Source organism: Carassius gibelio, chromosome A5, assembly GCF_023724105.1.
Source record: "Carassius gibelio isolate Cgi1373 ecotype wild population from Czech Republic chromosome A5, carGib1.2-hapl.c, whole genome shotgun sequence".
Taxonomy (NCBI): domain Eukaryota; kingdom Metazoa; phylum Chordata; class Actinopteri; order Cypriniformes; family Cyprinidae; genus Carassius; species Carassius gibelio.
In genome coordinates, this window is record NC_068375.1 from 28,761,801 (window position 1) to 28,782,674 (window position 20,874).

Below are 20,874 nucleotides of genomic sequence, written 5' to 3' on the forward strand. Positions count from 1 at the left end.
GTCCTCACACACCACCTCAGTAGTCTACTAATACACTCTGTACTTTGAACATCTCTTTAACCTCTGTCAATATTTATTTTTATTTGATGACGTCACTCTGTTTTTCTGACCACAGTGAAACATGGAGATACAAAGGTAAGGCTTGTTTTTTTTAATCTAATTTAGTCTCTGCTGAAAATAGCAATAACGTGTATATAACTGAAAGTATCCAATTTGCAGACAGCATAAGCAGATTAGCCTACATGATGTCTGGTGCCAAAGAAAAGCGGAGGAAGAATGAGGCAGTCACATTACTGAAGATATGAACATCGTTGAACCCAAGCCGTCGAGTGTAAATGTAGCTACAGTTTCTGTTGTTGTTATTATATTATATAAATTATTTTTAAGAAAGGCTCACACGAAAGCAGATGTTAGCATGGATTCATTTTTTAATTTGTTTTGTAAATAAATTTTGCTTAACATTCAAATGAGCGTGTGTTTTCTTCCTTAAAATAATACACCTAAACAAATCAAATACATTTTCTTTATATATATATATATATATATATATATATATATATATATATATATAAATAATTCCATATATATATATATATATATATATATATATATATATATATATATAATTCCAATTCATGCAATGTAGCAAAGCATCAATAAACACATAATTCAACATGATGTGTTGATGTAACAATGCCTATATAACAAACACTTTAATTTTTTTTATCATTGCACACTGTATGAATCAAAGTTGAAGTGAAGTCGAACATTGTCTGCCATTTTTTGCTAACTTGTTTTCATTATTTAGCCTGACTACGTCAGACTTCCTACTTCCGCTCAATTTAATTTCGCTTCTGTATACGAAGCAAAGTGAAGTAGCAGAGTCTGATATTACCAGGCTATTCATTAGCTCAAGAGAAAAATAAAATAAACTTAAAAAAGCTGCACTGAAAAAGAGAAAACCAAGTAGCCTTACAAAAATATTCTAGTAATTTTTGTATTGATTTCAATTTCGAGCAAAAGCACAGTTACAGTCGACAGGGAGTTAATAATAAATAAATAAACAAATAAATAAAACCATGACAAGATGATCTTTTCTTGTAATTTACCATCATTAAACAAAGTAAACAATAAATGATTGAGTGCAAAAATTCAAAATGGGCCCTTTTTTTAACCAGTTTCCTTTAAGGATTTTTTTGTTTAAAGAGTGTGATAATTATGTCTTGTCGTAACTACCCTCCTATCATGAGTTCATTTATGGCCTTCTAAAATATTTTTCTTGATATATTTTGGAAAAACAAATAATCCTACCATGAAATACAGTATATTAATTTCAAACACTAAACACACAGCAAAACTTCACAAAAACAAGCTCTCAGAACATCTACTAAGCATAAATACCTATTCATCCACATACACAAAGCAACTAATAATGCAATAAAATCAATGAAAACCGTTGTATTGGAGTGGTAGTGGTTCACATATGTGATGACAAAAATATTGCAACCACATAAAAGCGAGCATGTAAACATTCAGAAAACACAATGTTATGAATGAAAATGGTCCATTTCAATCCGAAAAACGTAAAAGGTCAAAATACATGCAATTTGAAACACTTTTGCATGGCTTTTCCGCTTATTGCAGTTTGAGCCCAAAGAGGTTGAACTACGCCGGCCATCCCACAACCTCTTCAGCGACGGAAGGTGGATTGGCAAGTGTTCGTAGCAAATGGAAAACCAGTGTGAAGTGTTTCATAACCTGTCAGTCAGATCAATACATCATCATGTGTAGGTCTGTTAAAGAAAGCCTTTGTTTTTGTGGTTTCTGATGATAACTGTTTCAAGCTTGCGGTAGCAATGAGCAAACATTTCTTTAGCAGAGAGGACATGTTACAGTTCCTCATAGTCGCCCTCCTCTCTTTTTGCAGAGTCTTCTACTCCAGCCAGAAAAGCTTCAAGATCATCAGTTTTCTTAATTCGTGACTTTCTTATTCTCTTCTCCTTTTCATCTGCGGTCACACCTGCATCATCTCTTTCCTTTTTCTTGTGTTTGTGTTTCTTCTTGCTGCTTTTGTCATCATCCTGAGAAGAAATACAAGGTAGTTATAAAACAAGAGTGTGTCATTTCATCTATGAATTATTATAATGCAATATAATTCACCTCTTTACTCCTCTTTTTCTTTTTCTTCTTTTCCTTGGAATGTTTGCTTGCTTTATCTATGAGAAGAAAAGTAGAAAGCGTTTATTGATGACTGCTATTATGCAAATATACACTACGTTTGAATATTAAAAGTTGTGCATCAATTTGTGTTGCACAATATTTATACAAAAATCACTAGGAAAACCGATATCGACTGTTCGTTTATCGTCTATCAGTAATATCGGTTTCCTATAATAACATTATTCAAGTGGCTTGCCATCTTGTTCCTCGCTGCTGTCTTTTTTGATTGACTTTTCCTCAATTCCTAGGCCAAAGAGGTCACAGTCATTCTTGCTTTTGAAGGAGAGTACAGTAGGTTTCATGGGCTCAGGAATTTTAGCTGTGGTGAGGTCATCATCGGATAGATCAGGAATATCATCTAGAACAGGGAAAGATTCCTGAAGCAAACAAGGAAGCAAAGGTCTTTTAGGGTTAGAGTCAAAACATGAGCTACAATGCCCATCATCATTAACTTCACTTCAGTACCTTATCTACTTTCTGTATCACTTCCTCCTCGCTCTCAAAGTCAGGGTCATCCATGACAAATGAAAGCATCTGTTTGGCCACAGGCTCATCTGGGTCTGTGTCAGAGGACTCTGCCTGAGCCGATTTATCTTTCTGTTTTACAACCTGTGTTTGTGGATCTGCCAGGGCTCCTGCTTCTGCTGTCTCCAGTGGTTGTGTATTGTGTTCTGGACTAAGAATGGAAGTCTCTATGTTCTGACTGCTGACACTCTCCTGGGCCTGGATCAATGGCTCTTTGTGGATAGGTTTTGGTTTGTCCTCCAGTGATAATGAATCCATAGCCACCCTAAATAACCGAATATTATTAACAATCACCATGAAAACCAGACAGGTATCAGGAAACAAAATAAATGAACTTGTTGCCCACAACACAAACAAAATTATAAACTTGCTTCAGCTACCATTTACAATTTCATTGAGATCTCACTCTTGAATATAGTTTTATTCATCTAATCTATTAATAATGAAAGCCAGGATTCTAAGCTTACAGCTGAGGTTCAAGGTTCAGAGCTTCATCCTGAGGTACAGAAGGGTTTGGACTCTCCTCGTCACTGGAGAGAGTGATGTCCAAGTCTTTAGTGGGGATAGAAGCTCTGGGTTCAAGTTCTGCATCATCAGGGTCCAAATCATCCTGGAACCCAGCGACCATGGGGTTCCCCTCTTTTTCTTCTCCATCACTACAATAAACATGTTAAAAGTATGGATGCAAATTCAACTTATTTTGTACTGATTAGCTACACTGACTCAGAGACAAAAATGTCTACTTTAAATAAATGCACTTCTTTTGAACTTTCTAATAATCAAAGAATATCACAGGATCACAATACCACAGTTTCTACAAACAATATAAAGCGCATATTATATATTATATATTATACATATATATATATTATACATATATATACATTATTTATATATATATATATATATATACACATACATACACACACATACACACACACACACACACACACACACACACACACACACACACACACACGACACTGAAGTCTACAGCAAATGCAGCTGAAAATTCAGCTTTGCCATCACTGGCATAAATTACATTGTATAATATATTAAAACAGTTACTAAAATCATTAAAATATTTCACAATATCACTCTTTTTACTCAAATAAAGTTTTGGTGAGCATAAGAGACTTCTTTCAAAACCAAACTTTTGGACTGTAGTGTCTATCGCTACAACAGCATATCACATGATAAAAGTTGATAAAGAATGCCTTCTTTTAGTTTGTCCTTGATGTACCTGTCATTATCTGCAGGGCCCGCAGCAGAGGGCTGGATGTTCATAGCCGGTTTTGGGTTAGAAGGGAGATTGTCCTCCAAGAAGCTTTTGTCTAGTCCGTCGTCTGGCACAAAATCATCCACACTCTGAACTGCAGACGGAGCCGCTGCAGATACTGGATCCGGCTCTGTGGAAATCCAAGACGTAAGAGGTCACATGATCTGGGACAAAAACAACTTACATTAAAAATATATAAACAGTAACAATTACTATAAGCTACAAACAAGACGAATTGTGATACATAAACAAAATAAAAATCATATGATTAAGGAATGCAAAAGGCCTTGTGATTTTCTATTGATCCACAACACATCCTTATGATGAGCACAAGTCCTAATCCTTTTCACTTATCATGGCTTTGTGAGTCTCGCTCGGGGAAACTCTTTCTGAGAGAGAATGTGTTTGAGTGAATGAATTCCTCTCAGCCTTCAAATCTCATTCTGCAGTTCATAGCATAAGGGTAGTCCTTTAACAATGAGTCACTGAAACACTGAACATTTGAGGACGAAAGGTGTAAAAGCTGTTTTTAGTCCAAATACTGTTGGCTGAAGAGCTTACGATCACTTGACTGACATGCAGCTAGAAGCACCATGTTAAAACTCACCCTGGGTGACTGCTGGAGGATCCTGGGTGGGAGCGGAGCCAAAGAGCCTGGAGATGAAGCTGCGTTTCTGGGTTTGAAGAACAGAGGCAGAAGCTTGAGCTGGAGTAGAGACCGTCGGGCCGGGGTGAGCAGGAGAAGGGGAGGGAGAGGTCGCAGGCGCTTGTGTTAAGGAGAGAGGGGGAGGAGGAGGGGACGGAGAGAGGGATGGAGCCTTCAGGGTCTGGGAGGGAATGGGAGGCTGCTGGGGGGTACAGGGGCTGGAGCTGCTAGTGGAGCATCCGCTCGGAGGAACGACGGGAGACTGCGAGCCTGAAGAGGGGCTCTGTCCATTAGCAGGGCCGGGAGAGCTGTAACCTTTACTACGAGAGTCTTTCATTTCCAGGAAACTGAAAGTTAGAACAGAAACCTACTGTATCATAAAAGTTAGATGGCACTGACTGCAATTCACGAACCTAAAAATAGGCATTTGAGCATGTTCTCATATTTACAACAATGTCACTTTTGTGAAGCATTGTACACTATTGTTCAAAGGTTTGAGGCTGGTAAGATTTTTTTTAGTTTTGTTTTTGAAAGGAGTATCTTATGCTCACCAAAGCTGCATTTTTTTGATCAAAACAGCGATATTCTGAAAAATTCTTAAACTAATTTTTTTATTTATTTTGATGTATTTTAAAATGTCATTTATTCATGTGATACCAACACAAATTTATCAGCAGTCATTAGTCCAGTCTTCAGTGTAACATGATCCTTCAGAAATCATTTAAAAAAAAAGTCTTATTATTATCAATGTTGAGAACAGTAAAAATGTTGCTTAATTCTTTTTTTTTTTGTAGAAACATTAAAAAGGCTTTTTTTCAGGATTCTTTAATAAAATTTATTGTAACATTAAAATTTTTTGTAATATATAACATATACATGTCTTCACGGTCACTTTTGATTTATGAAACTGTTAATTAAATAATGATAAAAAAATTTTTAATTAATACATCTTTGTTCAATTTTGTATGTTATTGACCCCAAACGTTTAAACAACTGTATAGCTGCATTTGCATGGAACATTGCTGATATTTGAAGATGAATATTCAGAATAAGTCTTTGACTGTCCAACAAATGGAATTAAACCACATGAAGTTTGTGTGGGTGTTTTTTTTTTTTTTAGTTCTTACATCTCATAATTCTGGTCTTCTGTCTCCTGCTGAACTGTTAGCTCCTCTAGCATGGCATCAATGTCCAACTGATTAGTCTCCAGCTGCCGTAACAAGGTCTCTCTCTGTGGAAGTTGGCAGTAGAACTTCAAACTAAAGTTTAATTCGCGTTCGTTCAATGAAAGCTGCAACAACTAGAGTAATGGGAACAGTAACTAGGATACAGGCAAAAATTTTAAATAAAATTTTTCGTGATTACTGATCTCATTTGTGCTGGGCACATGACACAAATTATTGAGCTTAGACAATATTAACAATTAGAAATGACCACCAGCTTTGTCTGGTAGCTTGTTGAGTGAAGAGATATCCTAAGCTAGAAAATGAACCTGCTTACCTGAAGCTGCAAGAATGGGATGTTGAAAAATCTGTGCAAATATTTTAAACCGAAACTGTTCTTCATGGAAGATTCTGCATAATGGATGTAAGAGGAGCCAAAAGGTCTACAAGATCATGGAGACATCAAACATCAGCCCACTGACAGGATCTTAAACACATCTCATTAGTGAACACTGTCATTATTTCAAATCTATAATTCAACAATAACCCCTAACCTGTTAAGGCCAGCAATGAAGTCACGGATGTCATCAGGCAAAATTACTCTGTGTTCTCCCATGTCCCGAAAATTTCCAAGTACGCAGACTGGCACATGAGTGGGAACCTTGGGCAACTCCCGCAAAATGTAATTAAATGTCCTATTGGGTTATAAAAAGCATAGATTTGTAAACCTAAGGTCTAGCTGAAGTTAGCATGCTTGAGAAGTAGTCTATAGAGATGCTAATTGTCTTCGTTCACCTACCACTGCTTGGTGATGTCAAACATCATGATCACACAATTGCAGTTTTTGTACACGTCCAGAAACTCCGCATCCAACGCAAGTTCACTCTCCGTCTGTTGAAGGCACAAAGACATTTCCATTTTTTGTTTCTGAAAGAAGTCTCTTACACTTAAAACACGGCTGCATTTATTTGATTAAAAATGGCAGTAAAAACAGCAATATTGTGAAATATCGGTACAATTTAAAATAACTGCTTACTATTTTAATATATTTGAAAAAGTAATTTAGTCACGTAATTTTAGTAATTTAGTCTTTAGTGTCACATGATCCTTCAAGAATGGTTGAAATATGTTGATTTGATGCATTATTATTAGTCTTGAAAACAGCAACCAACATTGATTTGAAATAGAAATATTTTGGTCAATTAAATGCTTGCCACAGAAAAGCTTTAATTTCATTCACAAAATAAATTAAACAAATAGTAGAATAACTGGAAAACCTGTTAGATAATGGTAGACCATCACTATAGATTTACCTCTTGAGGTTCATTCTCCAACTTCAAGGTTTCACATCTCTTTTTCCCCTTTCCTAGAGAATGTCAAAGCCAGAATATTGTAAGAATACATTCAATTTTACTTTATCATATTAGCTGAAAGCAACTTTCAGCAAAAACAGATGTTTTGTGGCTTCTTCCTTTTCACAAAGGAAGCTACGTTAGTGGCATTAGCAAGAGATTTTGTGGTATATCTGGGTATCTTCGTGTTCAATTGTTCACACTTGTAGACCAGCAGATATGTTAGACTAGTTAGATATAGTCTACCACAAGCAGAGTGTGTAAATTCAGTCGACACAACGTGTTGGCACTCGGATAATAGAACAAACGGATCAAGCACAGACAAGTCACAGCCTAAAGTCTACAATGTCTGAAGTTTCTCACCTACACCTTCTGGAAGGGGGATTTTTTGGCCTGGTTGGAAAGCAAGTAAAAAAATACCATTAATATAAATGACTGGGGATGAAGGAGGGCTGGGTGAAATGGCTTCATGTTTGACCATCAGAATGAGATGGAGGAAGTGACATGCATTAAACGATGACATGCAGTAACTGTACACTAAACTTGGCATGAACAAGAACATGCATGAATGCTAGAATACACTACATTAATTTTAAAACCTTAACAAATTTTTTTAAAACATCATGCATCATGCACTTCCAGACTTTTGGACACTGCATAATAAACAGCTGAGTGTCACACATTATCAGATGTTCAAGCCATTGCAAACACAACAAGCTCAAACACAAACATGCACATTGTTGCTAAAAGTCTGTGCTCATCATACATTGTGCAGTTTTCTGTGAAATCTGTCAACTTTGACTGCCCAATATCTGCTGGCTGACTTTCAGCCATTAGCACTGATACAGCAAAAGTTTTGTAGTGTAGTCCAGCCTTAAGATAAATATGCAAATAATGTCTACAGTCACCTGATCTGAATGCCGAGAAATGACCTGTAATAGACTGGAGGAAACTCACCTTTATCAACCACATCCCAAACCTCGACCTTCACCACATCATCAGTAGCTGAAGGGAAATGAGAAGAATTTGAGCAGCTCTGGAAAACTGAGGTTGCTTTCTTTCATTCCTTTCAATACATTTATTTTGCAGTGATTCTTAAGTTTCATTTCATTTTTTTATTAACTTATTCCTAAAGGAAAAATTCCTCTAAAATGAAAATCTGATAAATTAAAAAATAAAAAAATATTAAAAAATATCCTCGCCATCCAAGATGATTTTTTTTCTTCTTCTTTAGAACAGAAAAATTGAGCATTACATCACTTGCTCACCACTGGATCCCCTGCAGTGAATGTGTACTGTACCATCAGAATGAGAAGCCAAATAACTGAACATCTGTTCCGACGAAGAAACAAACTCATCTTGGATTTTCATTTTTGGATGAACTATTCCTTTTATTTTTACTTAGCCAAAAGTGATGTGCAATGAGCACAGCACTTTGTTTTTCCAAGTAACACATTGGATACAAGTAGAGCCATGCCCACTCTCAAAAGCAGAAACCTCAATGTAAATTACAGTCAGGGTTACACTATGTGATGTTGAGCTTTTGACAGACTGATGTAAATAAACAGGGAAAACAAACTCTAGATAATCACTATGCCTCTAATGTTTGATACAGGCCATTTAAAGCAGTACTTCTAATCTACTTATCCTCTATCTGACAGATTGCATATTTACCTTGACGTAAATCTATTCTGACATATTTGAGATACATAAATGGAGAGAAATAAGTAATTAAATAAATAAATAAAAAACTTTAGTACAAAAGCCTGTAAGTAAAAAGACTTTGATAAAAGCTTACTTTTGTAGCTCCAGTGAATACTAGTGACCTGGATCTCCTGAGTGGGAATGTACTCTTCCTGGAACTTCTTACCCTGCAGCTGATGCCACAGGGTGCTTTTTCCAGTGTTACGATCTCCTCGAATAACTATTTTCACTGAAAGACCACACATAACATGTTAGAGCTTGTTAATAACATAATCTCTAGCACACAGTGCCCATGGCCTCTAGCAACACAGAATTTAATCCAATATGTAGGCATTTTTTTATTTAGCCTAATCTTGGTAAGAAATTGAGGCAAAGCAAAGAAACATCAAAAGAGCTAAATAAATTACAAACAATCTCAAAACTTGCACACTTTAATTCTTAATTATCATTAATAAAACATTTCCCCTCAAGGTTTTAACTCAGCAGCCATTTGACTTACTGTTGTATTGAACCCCTTTAGCAAATCTTCTCTGCAGGCTCTGGTTCATTGACTGCAGGCCAGAAGGGATGTTTTTGTCCTTTACTGGACCAGCCGGCTCAGAACCAACGAGCTTCTTCAGAGCGGAAAACATCTTGACCAGTCGATGCCTCTAGATGTGTATTATGGATGCAAAATTTACTAGTCTCAAATAGGTCTCTACGATGTCCCCGGTTTGTCTGTCTGTTCATCCATTTCTACTCTAGTTCGAGAGTTTGAGAGTCCTGCTTTGGCACAACATAATATCTCAGAGTATAATGAGTTATTTTCCAAAGAATGGCACAACCACTGCAGACCAGCATTACAAGACCCTCATTCAAGTGCCCATCAGCTTCTGCTACTACAACATAGAGGAAAAAAACAACAACAACAACAACAGTGAGCTCAACTGAATTAAGGTGCAATGAATTATATGAAGACATGCAGCTGTGTCATAGCTAGCATCTTCCGTGGACTGAGATGCTGCAGTGCTCTGCTGCAGGCTGTGGCTCCAAACCTAGTAAGCTGCCTACCTAGACAACATTTTGGAGTACCAGTAGTGCGTGTATAATGATGTCCAAAAATGCTGTCGAGGTAAGCAGCTTAGCCAGTTTTGAGACACCGTCCTGATCGCGTCTTCTACCATTATAGAAATAACCGTGATGTTTATATAATTAAAAATAGTGTATGCACAAAGCACTCAATGGATCTTTTTAAAAACACAAATGCTATGTAAACAAACGCACTATTGTGGACTGCTGTTAAGACAGATAGTTGACAACCGCTTGTAACGTTAAATACTAGACAGCTAACGCTGAACGAACTGTATATTTAACATATTTCTCTCAGATTTGTGATGCTCGTGTACTTACAGTGGTATTGTCGTCTATACTAGACCAACTAAGTGATTGGATCCAACAGTCCAAATCTTACATCTGTGACTCGCTGTGCGTTGTGTTCATAGTAAAACCTCCACAACGTATCAATAATGAAACAATTGAAATGTTGCCCTGTGTATGTGTCGAGGTCAGCTACGCTCACGAATATTACATTTCAAAATAAAAGTCTCAATACGAATTTCACAGAAAACCTAGATAATGTCTACATAATGATACACATGTATCACGTACAGGGGTTGGACAGTAAAACAAAATATATAAATCCTATATAAGCGTGGTCTGGTTTATTTAATTAATGTTCATAATAAAACATGCACAACCCAGGTGTTGTTTCAGAGTTACCTTAAAAAGCTAATTTGCTTCTGCAGTCTTCACTGATTTCACATTCCACCAGTAAGACCAGATTCTGAAGGTTGAGTTAGCAGAGCAATAGCACAGCTGTAGATAAGATTAGTGATGAATCTGATGATGGATAAACGAACTTGAGACTTCCTCTCAACTGTACAGCAAAAGGGTTCATTACTCGATGCTTTTCAATACAGAGTATGATGTGGACATCTAGTGGTCATAACAATGTATATCACGTACCAAACTGCTCCGCCTGTTTTACGTTTTGATTCTGCATGAAAAATTACATTAGGGACTATATGTTAGGTGCTGTTTCTTTTGCATAACAGTATTGACATTATTTGGACGCATCTTCATTAATGTGCTTCATTTGTACAACTACATGCAACCATATGCTACAGTTAACATTTGATCTCCATGGTGTCTTATCTGCATTTTAATAAAGACACATATTTCACAAATATTTGTAATCTATTTATTTTATATTTGTTCATCTAGATTCATAGCAGCTGCAGTCTCTCACACACAAAAAACTATATGTTAAATTTCAAAAGGTATATATGCATTAAATCTCTAAGTAAAATATCAACATTATTGCCATGTTCTGATTCCTGTTTTCATGAAACTTTAAACATTCAGGCAAACTAAGGCAACAATCAAATTATAAGTTGTTTATGACAAAAAAAAAAAAATATTCTAACTCAATTATATCAGTAGAATTCTTAAACGTATAAAGGTTTCATTCCATTCATCTCTTCTCTTGCATCCAGCTGAGGAATCAGTACCCAGTGTTCTTAATGGTGATGTTTTGAGCTGAATCAATCTTATAGTCTTTGATACCTGAGGAGAAATGCATAACATTGCACATTAACATAGGATATGTAAAGCCTATAAAACTCTCTGAAAAACATTGTGCCATACATTTTTATAGATGTGCACTGTAATGCCTATTTTATGTCAAATGAATGCTTGTTCTCACCCTGTGTCAGAGATTTGCCATCTGAGGAGACATGCCAGTATCTCCGATCAGTCTGACGTGCTTGTTCTTCATTGACCACACTGAGGAAGGGTCCCCACAAGCTGTCCTCTGTGCTAAAGCTGTGACACACAGAGCAAAAGGGTTGTTCGTAAACAAAATCTATTTAAAAAAATAAGTTAATACAGTAAAAAAGTAAACAAACAAAATTGATTTGACAATATATTTCAAATCAAGTATCTTGAGAAATCCGAACTCACGTGAAACCAGTTTGTTTGTCTTGGAGAAGGTTGAGGGCTGCGAATAGGGAGGAACCCTTGGGAACATGAATGGAAAACACAGATGATGCACCGTTTGATTTAATAACCTCCACCTGTAGAGACACTTGCCCATGACTTGGGAGGACTTCAGAACCGGAATCCGCATCAATAGTCAGAGTGTCTAAAAGCAGGGACATCAAACCAGAAACACATGGAAAATTAAAAAAAAAAAAAAGGTGAGAAAAAAACTAATTTTTAGTTTAACCTGCCTTATTAAATCTCAGTTGGCTGCTAAAGATTAAATATAATATGTTTTATATAATATATAAATGCATATATTGTGTTTTAATCATTTAGAATAATAACTACAAGTTAACAGTACATTTAATGTTACATTTTCTTTTTGCATACGGTTTTATTAACATAAATAAATAAAAAAGAAAATGCAGCCTATTTTGTTTATCTTCGGGGAAACAAGCCTTAGGACTGATTGAGACTTTATTTGAGCTTGTTTGTCTGTTGTAAGTACCATTCTCATTGCGGCATTCTTGGCTCTTCAATTGAAGATAAGTGCGTTGGTGTAGAGCTGGCAGGACCTGGGAGACTGCCATAGGGTTATGGTATGTTCCTTTCTTAACATCTGCCCTTAAAGCCTCCATAGCAGAGCCACATTCCTCCATCTGACTGCCCATAGCCATCAAAGCCTGTAAGACAGAGAACAATGAGAACCTGTCATGCAAATAAGGTTTTTTCATTCAAATATCTTTCTTCTTACCTGCACTGCCAGTCCCGTGCTGAACTCATTGCCCATGTGACCATCAGCTCTCTTAGAGTCAAGAAGCCTCTGCTTAATGGTGGCAAGTGCTCTGTTTAGCTCTGCTGTATTTTTAACAGCAGTTCCCTCGTCTTTTAGACACTGCAGTGCCATGCCTGCCATCGCATGCGAGTCTGAACGGAGAAGAAGGAAGTCATATTGGTTAGTGACCTCAGGACAAGTGAACAAGTTAATACATAAAGAGAACAAATTTTGACTGTGCTGGACATTGTACTTTAATTTTGTTTCCCACACAAATTTGTAATATGGGATACTTTGACTGTATTTTGCATCCTTTTTTAAGTGTGAAGACTTAAGTTTCCATTCAGTGTAACTGCTTTAAATGTTTTGTGCAACATGGAAGGAAGAAAGTCATAAGGGTTTGGATTTACATGAGGGTAGGTAAATGATGACCGAATTGTCATATTTAGGAGAACCAAAAAAAGAGCTGATTTAAACTCACCCACACATAATGACTCTCCATGTTTAATCTGTCTGTTTTCCACAGCATGGATGAGCTTTTGGCTGACATGTGTGCTGACTCTAACACTGCTCACACACAGAGCCAGAATGCCCAGAGAGTACTGATAGTAATTGGTCTTTGGACGGTGACCGACTGCAGAAAAGAGTTCATATAAATGAGAAGAATTACAGTACAACAAAATTACATATATTGTTCAAAAGTCTGGTGACAGTAAGTTTATTTTTATTTTTAGGATGAATACTTTTATTCAGCAAGGATGCAATAAATAGATTTTTACAAAAGATGTATTTTTCAAATAAAATCTACCTCAGTTTTACTCAAAAATATTAAGCAGCACTAAAAGGTCATGTGACACTGAAGACTGGAGCAGAGAGTAATGTAAAATTCTGCTACGCCATCACATGATAACACTAACATTCCACTATATTACTGTTTTTACTGTATTTTTAATCAAATGAATGCAGCCTTGCCGAGCATAAGTTACTTCTTTTCAAAAACATACAAAAATCTACCAGGCCGTTACAACAAAAAATTGCCCCTCACATGCAATGTTTTGTTTTTCTTCGTCCATCTCTTTCTTTAGGTTAATGAGGAGAGACTCCTTTATTTCATTATGAGTCACATGTACACTCTCCAGATCATGACAGGAAGACTTCAAAGCCAAGATGTACAGGGCAAGACGGCCAACCACCAACTCATTATTTCGGAGGGATCTAGAAGCAGATATATAGAATAGTAATAAGAACAAAAATTGAAGTTTAAATAGAACAATATTCTAGAATAGAATAGAACAGATCAGAATAGAACACAGAACCAGGAAAAGTGGAATTTATTTCCACTACAGTCACAATTGTAATTTACTGTTGTTTTAAAGTTCATTGGGAAAGGTGTTCCATACTTCTCAATGTCATCATGAAACTCTGCCTTGAGCCGGTTGAGGTATTCGCTCTCTTTAGCTAGATTATGGTTTGTTGAGAGCCGGAGGGCGATGTGCACACTGGGATTGGGTAGGGTATCTTTTGTGTCCACGGAGCGCAGCAGCTGTTTATTGAGGGACAGAAGAAGAGCCTCATGATCTGATGCTGATGGATGATACAGAGAAAAAAAAGAGAGTATGAAAATAAATCACTGTTCTCCTTGACCAATCTTGCTTATTTACAATGCCACTGCATAATTGGTTCATGTCCACTGCTGTCTCAGCTACCTTTTTTTCACCTACTCATGCAACCCATAAAATACATTCTGTCTCAGAATCGTCACAGTCACAAAAAGAAAAGGCAAAGAACAGAGTGAAATTATTTCTGAGCAGAACTTCTGCTGACAGGACGAACTGAAATGACGCAGTAAGAATAAAATTAATGTTATGAATAGGTTAGAGTAACTGGATTATAGAATAGTACATTATTGGTTACATTAATTTTTAACAGTCCAGTACATTATAGGTTATTATGATATATTGCAAAATAATTGTAGACTATACAGTATAACAAGTCTCTACAAAAGGATGATAACCACTAGAAATCAATAAAAGCAATCTGGAAAAATCTAAACCTACAAAAAAACATAATATTGCTATTTTGGACATACTAGTTCTATGGCAATCTTTAATTTAAAATATCTGAATAGTATATGAATATGGTGATGATTCAGTATCTTTGTATATACCAAAGAACCGTGATATTATCATCCAAGTCCATCATTTGTACCGATGACTTTTTGAAAAGTTATTACTGTGGAAATAGGACAAGGCATTGCGCAACGACGGGATTTCCTGTCATTTCCCCACCGCATGAGCAGAAGACGACTACTAATCAAAATCACAAAATGAATAAATAAAAGAGAAGGAAAAGGATAATAGAAAGAGAAAAAAACTACACTAAAATCTTACCACACGGATTTCCAGCAGCCAGCGCTAGCAGTGCACTCACAATGACGAGAGTAATCTGAGAACAACAATACAGACAACTGATCAAATTCGTTATTAGCATCTTAACATTTTATTATTTTGTAAGCAGTAAACTCATTTCTAATTTCTAAATGAGTTTTGAGCTTAAACATTCTGCATCATACTAACTAAAGATGATCAATATGCATATTCAAATTGGTAGTGGTTCTTACCATTTTCAGACTAAGTTAGGTACGTTATCCTGCTGAATCTAGTGAAAAACGAACAACTGACTCTCTTATGACCCTGAGCAGAGGCGGAGTTTCAGAGTTACTCATCTACAGAGTTTGACGTTTTGCAACTTAATGTCGACCCGTGCTTTAAATTATCTTATCTTCCATTTTTGTCTTGAACTATTTTCTTCACTAGGGTTTTTATAATGTTAAACAGCAAGAAAATGTATCCTCTTTCTTCCCAAACGTGAGTTTGTTTACTATTATTATAGCATACTTCCGGTTGAAGAACTACAAAACCTTCGAACTACAAATCCCACGAAGCCCCGCTCACTTGCACACTGTTCTAGAAATGCGTCTAAAAATGTAGGGTCTTGCAACTTCTCATGTCAGTTGTCTTCAGTCACCTTTCCTAATTTTAAGCAAAACTGGCTTTCCGCTCTTGGGAGCATGTGAGAGGTAAGTATTTGTGTTCATAACGACCTGACGGTGTTTTGTTTTGCTTGTTCTGGGGCGTATGGCTAGAGGATGTTTCAAGCTACAGCCAGCGATCAATTCAAGTTATTCTCATCAAGAGTGTCATATTGTTTCTTAACGGTGAATTATTAAAGATCATTACAAGCAAAACTGATATCACCATTTACTTTTACAGAGCATAAACGACTTTCATTACAATGTCATGGCCTACGGTGGAGGAAAATATTAATTTACCAAGTTAGTGACTAGTTAGCGAACAGTTTAGCTTATTGCATGTAAAACTCGCACCAGTAAATGACAGTTAGTCCTAATTGAAACAATAAGCATGAATTATGTAATTATGTATAAGGTTGAAATATTTGTTAAAAGTTAAAAAACTGACATTTTGTATTCTATACCCATAGTATAACTCGTCTCATGTTGTACAGAAAATTCGCATGAGTTCTGAAAGTCCAGAACCATTGATTTAGTAATTTTTCAGATTGTTCTACTTTTATACACACTGTGTGACTTCAGTTGCTATTTGATTCTGATATTTTCAGCTCATCTTCAGCTGAAGGACCATGCAGAGCACCAGGTCAGGAAGCAGCGAGCTGGAGTTCATCACATTCTCCCCCCTTGCTCACTTTAGTAACCCTGATTTGGGCACAGTTAGCAAGCCGACCAGAGACTTAAATCATCTGACAGGTGGCTCTATGCCAAATACGTAAGTATTACATATATTGTGCTATGAAACAGTCTTCGTTTACGCAATTAAATGAAGATTTCACATCTTATCTGTCTGTGCATTCAAACTTAAAAGCTGGGACAGAAGATGCACGAGGAAGCAGAGGAGAAGGACAGATGATGAGTAAGTAAATTGTTTTCACTCATAAGATTTGCTATGTGCAGCAATGGATTTTTCATGACCTTTTGCCTCTGCAGAAGCTGCAGTCCTAAACGGCGAAAGCTGATGGGAGAGGAAGGAGCAGATGAGTATCCAAGTCCTAAAGTGAGCCAAAGATGGTCTGTGGACTCCACCACCACTTCCTCTCCTGAGACCAACCTGCTTCAACTTCAGACTGAACCCAGGACAGAGGAGATGGGTCTGCCCTTCACATCCACTCCCTCTCCACTACCCAGAGTTCCCACAGAAGGCTCAGGCATGGAGGTAGAGGCCACTCAGAGGAGACTGCAAGAGATAGAAGACAGGTGAGACAGAAATGAAAACGTCATTAGCTTGATTTCAAACTGTACGTGTCCACTTTCAATGACTTTAGATATACCAAGACAGTCCACTCATGAATGGGAGAAAGTGCAACACACAATATGGTGGCATAGTCCCGCTTTATGAATTAAAGAGCCAGTCACTAATATTTACAGTCATCGTGTCACTGCAGCTGCCTTAGAAATAGTGGTCGACCGATATATTGGCCTTTTCAAATATTGGCAATGGCCGATACGTTTTTTGATTGGCCGATTTGTTCGATGCAGGACTTTTATTATGACGTCGCTGAAAGCACAGAGGTCACATTCACTCTTGTTTACTGTCGTTGTTAACAGTTCTGTCTAATATAGATAGAAGTCTGTCTAATAATCAGATAGGACGGTTAAACAAAATAGTTAATAATGTATACAAAAAGTATTATAACACGTGCTTTTATGTTATTAATAATAGAAAGGCACACATTATAATACTTTCCTGATTGCTGTCAGCATTCAGCAAATATGAAATTATATAATTTAAACAAATCTTTGAATGACTAATGAACATTTAATTTCACAAACCTGGCAAACTTAGTCGAATCCAGCTGTGAGATCTTGTGAAGTGTGTATGTGTATCCAACATGATCGCATGTTCTCTACGTGACAGTCAGTCCATGTGAATTGAACGTTTTAAACATTAAACTCTTATGCTGTGCTTTATTCATTTGCCTACTGTCATATTCATGTCATTCTCTCTGTGTGCTGTATGCAAAATGAGTGTTACCCTGGCTTTATTTAAAAAATATGATTCCCTATGCACACAAACTTCCCAGAATACTGAGTGCCCTTTTGGTTACAGTGTTTACTTCCTTTTTAATTATATTTTTATTAAACATTTGTATGTTTATGAAGTATGTTTATTTTACACATAATTTTTTTTATCCATTGTCAAATGATTAAAAATTTCTTAAATATTAATTAAACTTAAAAAAATATATATTTAAATCGGCTTTATATCACCCATCGGCCCCCCTGATTTCCAACATATCGGCATTGTCAAAAAAAAAAAAAAACAATATCGGTCGACCACTAGTTAAAATCTGTGGTTGTTACAGAAACAGTAAGCTTTCTGAGACCCGCTCCTAGCATTGCACATGTGCAGTGTATTTTTAAATACACTGTAAATATACAATAGATCTTTTTAAACGCTATTTGAGCACAACAGTTGTGAGAGAGTTTTTGTCAGATTTCAATGGTGATTTCAAGCATGTGACCCTGGACCACAAAACCAGTCTAAAGTGTCAAATTTTCGAAATTGAGATTTATAAATCATCTGAAATCTGAATAAATAAGTTTTCCATTAATATATGGTTTATTAGGATCGGACAATATTTGGCTGAGATACAACTTTTTGAAATTCTGAAATTTGAGGGTGCAAAAATCCCCTTTGAAGCTGTCAAAATGAATTCTTAGCATTGCACATTACTAAACCAAAAATTAAGTAATAATATATTTACAGTAGGAAATTTACAAAATCTCTTCATTGAATATGGTCTTTTCTTAATATCTTAATGATTTTTGGCATAAATGAAAAATCTATAATTTTGACCCATACAATGTTTTTTTTGGCTATTGCAAAAAATATACACCAGCGACTTAAGACTGGTTTTGTGGTCTAGGGTCACATATGAAATTTAATTGTAAGCTTGGTGAACAGCTTTAGAGAATATGATGTTTCCCCATTCAAAGAGATAGGAGCTGTACTTGAATGACTGAAATCGTTGTCCTAGAGGCATTTCAAAGATGGGCTCCGAGTGAAATCACTTGCCTTGAAGGGACTTTGGCTCATTGTGTCTGTGCTGGTGTTTGTGGAGTCATTGTTCAGAAATGAGATGTATGAAAGTTCAAACTGATGTTATACTCACTTTAAAAAGACTTTCATAGGCAGTCGTCTTTATATATAGTGTGTGTGTCTGTGTGTTACAGGATAACTTTGGAGGATGATAGCGATGAAGAAGAGCTTGATGTGGAGCCGGCTCAGCGCAGACCAGTGCTGGTGATGTCTGACAGCTTGAGGGAGGGGCTACAACGTGGGATTGGTGACATTCTACCCCATACGGTAGCACAGTCGATGTACGTATCTTATTTTCAGGTGTCTATAGTTATATGCTACATGTCAAGCATAATAAATAGGAATAACTAAAAAACAGTAATTTAAAAAAAAACGTTCTATTCATCAAAGAATCCTGGAAACAAAAATCTTTCAAGGTTTCCACAAAAGTATGAACTGTTTTCAACATTGATAATAGAAAGAAATATTTCTTGAGCAGCACATCAAGTGCTATTTCATCACATCACAGTTTTATTGTATTTTTCATCAAACAAAGGAAAAATCTTACGGACCCCAAACTTTTGAAATCAAAACATGATTTAAAAAAGAAACAGGGGTTGGTGGGGTGGATATTCATTTTTGTAATGTAAGAATCTGAATTCTGAAAAAGACAGATTATATAAAATCATATTGATTCTTATTTTTTCATCATTGAATGAAAATGAACAGAAACATGTTCCCAAACCAGCAGCAGAACATCAGTTTCTACCACCAGCACTGAGCTCATTGTAAAGAAACCCTTCTTAGCACGATCTTCTTCACTCACCTCTGCAGGAGCTGCTCTTGTATGGAATTGGTGTTGTGGCGACCCCCAGAGGACCCTCTCACCCAGAGGCTGAAGGACTCTTTACAGAGACAGCAGCGCAAGCAGTTGGCAGTGAGCAGACAGACTCCCACCCCTGTACCACCCGTCAGCACCCCTCCACCCCAGCCCCAGTTCACAGCACCCAATGAGCAGACTTTTAGCCCCCTGTTCAGCAGCCAAACGCTCCTCAACTCTGGAGAGGAAGACATGGAGTTATAGAGGGAAATCTCGGAGTACTTCATCTCATTTATCAGTGCAAATGAGGAATTACCATAAGGAGCGGAGCATAACGAGCATTTCACAAATGGTCTCTTGAGATATTTCTTGTGCCATGTATTCTATGTTTTTTCGACCTGCACTTTTTGTAGGTGGGACCATATTTGCACTAGACTAAATGAGAAGTATACTGTATGAACTCGGTCAGTTTTTTTCCTCTCTGTGGTACATTAGTTGAATCTTCTGTTGCAACTTCATATTCACTCTGTTTGCTGTTGATAGCCATGAATATTACTGATTAACAATGCAAGAATATTTCAGTTTTGTCTTTATGCAGTTAGTATTATTGCAGAGTACTAGTATACTGTGTACAGATTCAGACTGCTTGATTTGTTACAATCTGCCACATTATTTACATGTAATATTTGCTTTTTTTCATGTAATAGACTCCTTTTTTTGTTCCTTATGGTGTCCATGTTGGTGTTGTTTTTCAAGATTCTGTAGTTATGGAAAGTTATGATTGAGGAATTGCATTAAGAAAATGGGTGCTTGATTTGGGAAGTGTTGCCATGTGCTTTTGAACTGGATCAACAGAGACCGCAGCACTCATCTTTCTAGCTGGTTTAACTATATACACAACAGAAAAACTATTATTGGAGCTGATGCATGGGCACGCAAATTGAAATCTGTTGATTCAGTTGTTCATATTACCTAGCTCTGTTTTTCAAACGTAGAAACAAACGGCACTAATTCTGGCTCTGATTCCTAAACAACAGTAAAATAAGATGGAAATCAATTTTGCCTGCAGTTAAAACATTGGCCTAAATTATTGTTTTTAAATGTTTTGCAATTTATACATTTTGCTGTATGTCAAAATCTAAAATTTTTAAATATTAACAATATCATACCATTACATAGACTTGTTTTTAAATAAAATCAGTTTGGCATTGTAGTTCTCTGATTGTGACATTTTATTTATGAAGAAAAAACATTCA

General features: G+C 36.4%; 3 protein-coding genes across 6 annotated transcripts; 1 reads left to right on the plus strand and 2 right to left on the minus strand.

Annotated features, from left to right (window-relative positions):
* Window positions 1-1,443: 1,443 nt before the first annotated feature.
* LOC128010073 (rab-like protein 6) lies at window positions 1,444-10,823 on the minus strand. Of its 4 annotated transcripts, none has more exons than XM_052592991.1 (17): window positions 10,648-10,823; window positions 9,389-9,767; window positions 8,984-9,118; window positions 8,143-8,190; window positions 7,549-7,578; window positions 7,147-7,199; window positions 6,633-6,724; window positions 6,388-6,528; window positions 6,171-6,276; window positions 5,798-5,901; window positions 4,632-5,017; window positions 3,989-4,154; window positions 3,213-3,401; window positions 2,686-3,010; window positions 2,417-2,597; window positions 2,161-2,216; window positions 1,444-2,081 (listed from the first exon to the last, which is right to left on the minus strand). In XM_052592991.1, exons 2-17 carry the CDS (start codon window positions 9,519-9,521, stop codon window positions 1,890-1,892), a joined length of 2,337 nt encoding a protein of 778 aa, XP_052448951.1. In that variant the 5' UTR covers window positions 9,522-9,767; window positions 10,648-10,823; the 3' UTR covers window positions 1,444-1,889. The 4 variants fall into 4 exon arrangements, with proteins under 4 accessions (XP_052448951.1, XP_052448952.1, XP_052448950.1 ...); XM_052592992.1 differs by lacking the exon at window positions 10,648-10,823 and adding an exon at window positions 10,279-10,557 and having other exon boundaries at window positions 9,389-9,651; XM_052592990.1 differs by lacking the exon at window positions 10,648-10,823 and adding an exon at window positions 10,279-10,557.
* Window positions 10,824-11,114: 291 nt separating this feature from the next.
* Window positions 11,115-15,587, minus strand: LOC128010119 (transcobalamin-2). Its single transcript, XM_052592994.1, has 10 exons — window positions 15,306-15,587; window positions 15,076-15,130; window positions 14,086-14,269; window positions 13,731-13,900; window positions 13,167-13,319; window positions 12,665-12,837; window positions 12,419-12,593; window positions 11,890-12,070; window positions 11,633-11,751; window positions 11,115-11,493 (listed from the first exon to the last, which is right to left on the minus strand). The coding sequence occupies exons 1-10, from the start codon at window positions 15,306-15,308 to the stop codon at window positions 11,432-11,434; spliced, it is 1,275 nt and encodes a 424-aa protein (XP_052448954.1). The 5' UTR covers window positions 15,309-15,587; the 3' UTR covers window positions 11,115-11,431.
* Window positions 15,588-15,596: 9 nt separating this feature from the next.
* On the plus strand, window positions 15,597-20,831 carry LOC128010162 (coiled-coil domain-containing protein 117-like). The gene is made up of 6 exons (XM_052592997.1): window positions 15,597-15,764; window positions 16,325-16,488; window positions 16,585-16,632; window positions 16,707-16,973; window positions 18,954-19,100; window positions 19,633-20,831. Exons 2-6 carry the CDS (start codon window positions 16,346-16,348, stop codon window positions 19,880-19,882), a joined length of 855 nt encoding a protein of 284 aa, XP_052448957.1. The 5' UTR covers window positions 15,597-15,764; window positions 16,325-16,345; the 3' UTR covers window positions 19,883-20,831.
* The last annotated feature ends 43 nt before the right edge of the window (window positions 20,832-20,874 follow it).

Excerpts from the sequence above, each read along its gene's own strand:
- LOC128010162 (XM_052592997.1), top strand. The coding sequence starts at position 16,346 with ATGCAGAGCACCAGGTCAGGAAGCAGCGAGCTGGAGTTCATCACATTC. Across the intron at positions 16,489-16,584 it reads GGTGGCTCTATGCCAAATAC|CTGGGACAGAAGATGCACGA; the intron begins GTAAGTATTACA and ends CAAACTTAAAAG. Across the intron at positions 19,101-19,632 it reads CATACGGTAGCACAGTCGAT|GAGCTGCTCTTGTATGGAAT; the intron begins GTACGTATCTTA and ends TCACCTCTGCAG.
- LOC128010073 (XM_052592991.1), bottom strand. The coding sequence starts at position 9,521 with ATGTTTTCCGCTCTGAAGAAGCTCGTTGGTTCTGAGCCGGCTGGTCCA. Across the intron at positions 6,529-6,632 it reads TTTGACATCACCAAGCAGTG|GACATTTAATTACATTTTGC; the intron begins GTAGGTGAACGA and ends ATAACCCAATAG. Across the intron at positions 4,155-4,631 it reads TCCTCCAGCAGTCACCCAGG|AGCCGGATCCAGTATCTGCA; the intron begins GTGAGTTTTAAC and ends GGATTTCCACAG.
- LOC128010119 (XM_052592994.1), bottom strand. Across the intron at positions 13,320-13,730 it reads AGAAAAACAAAACATTGCAT|TCGGTCACCGTCCAAAGACC; the intron begins GTGAGGGGCAAT and ends TCTTTTCTGCAG. Across the intron at positions 12,071-12,418 it reads AGAATGCCGCAATGAGAATG|ACACTCTGACTATTGATGCG; the intron begins GTACTTACAACA and ends CCCTGCTTTTAG.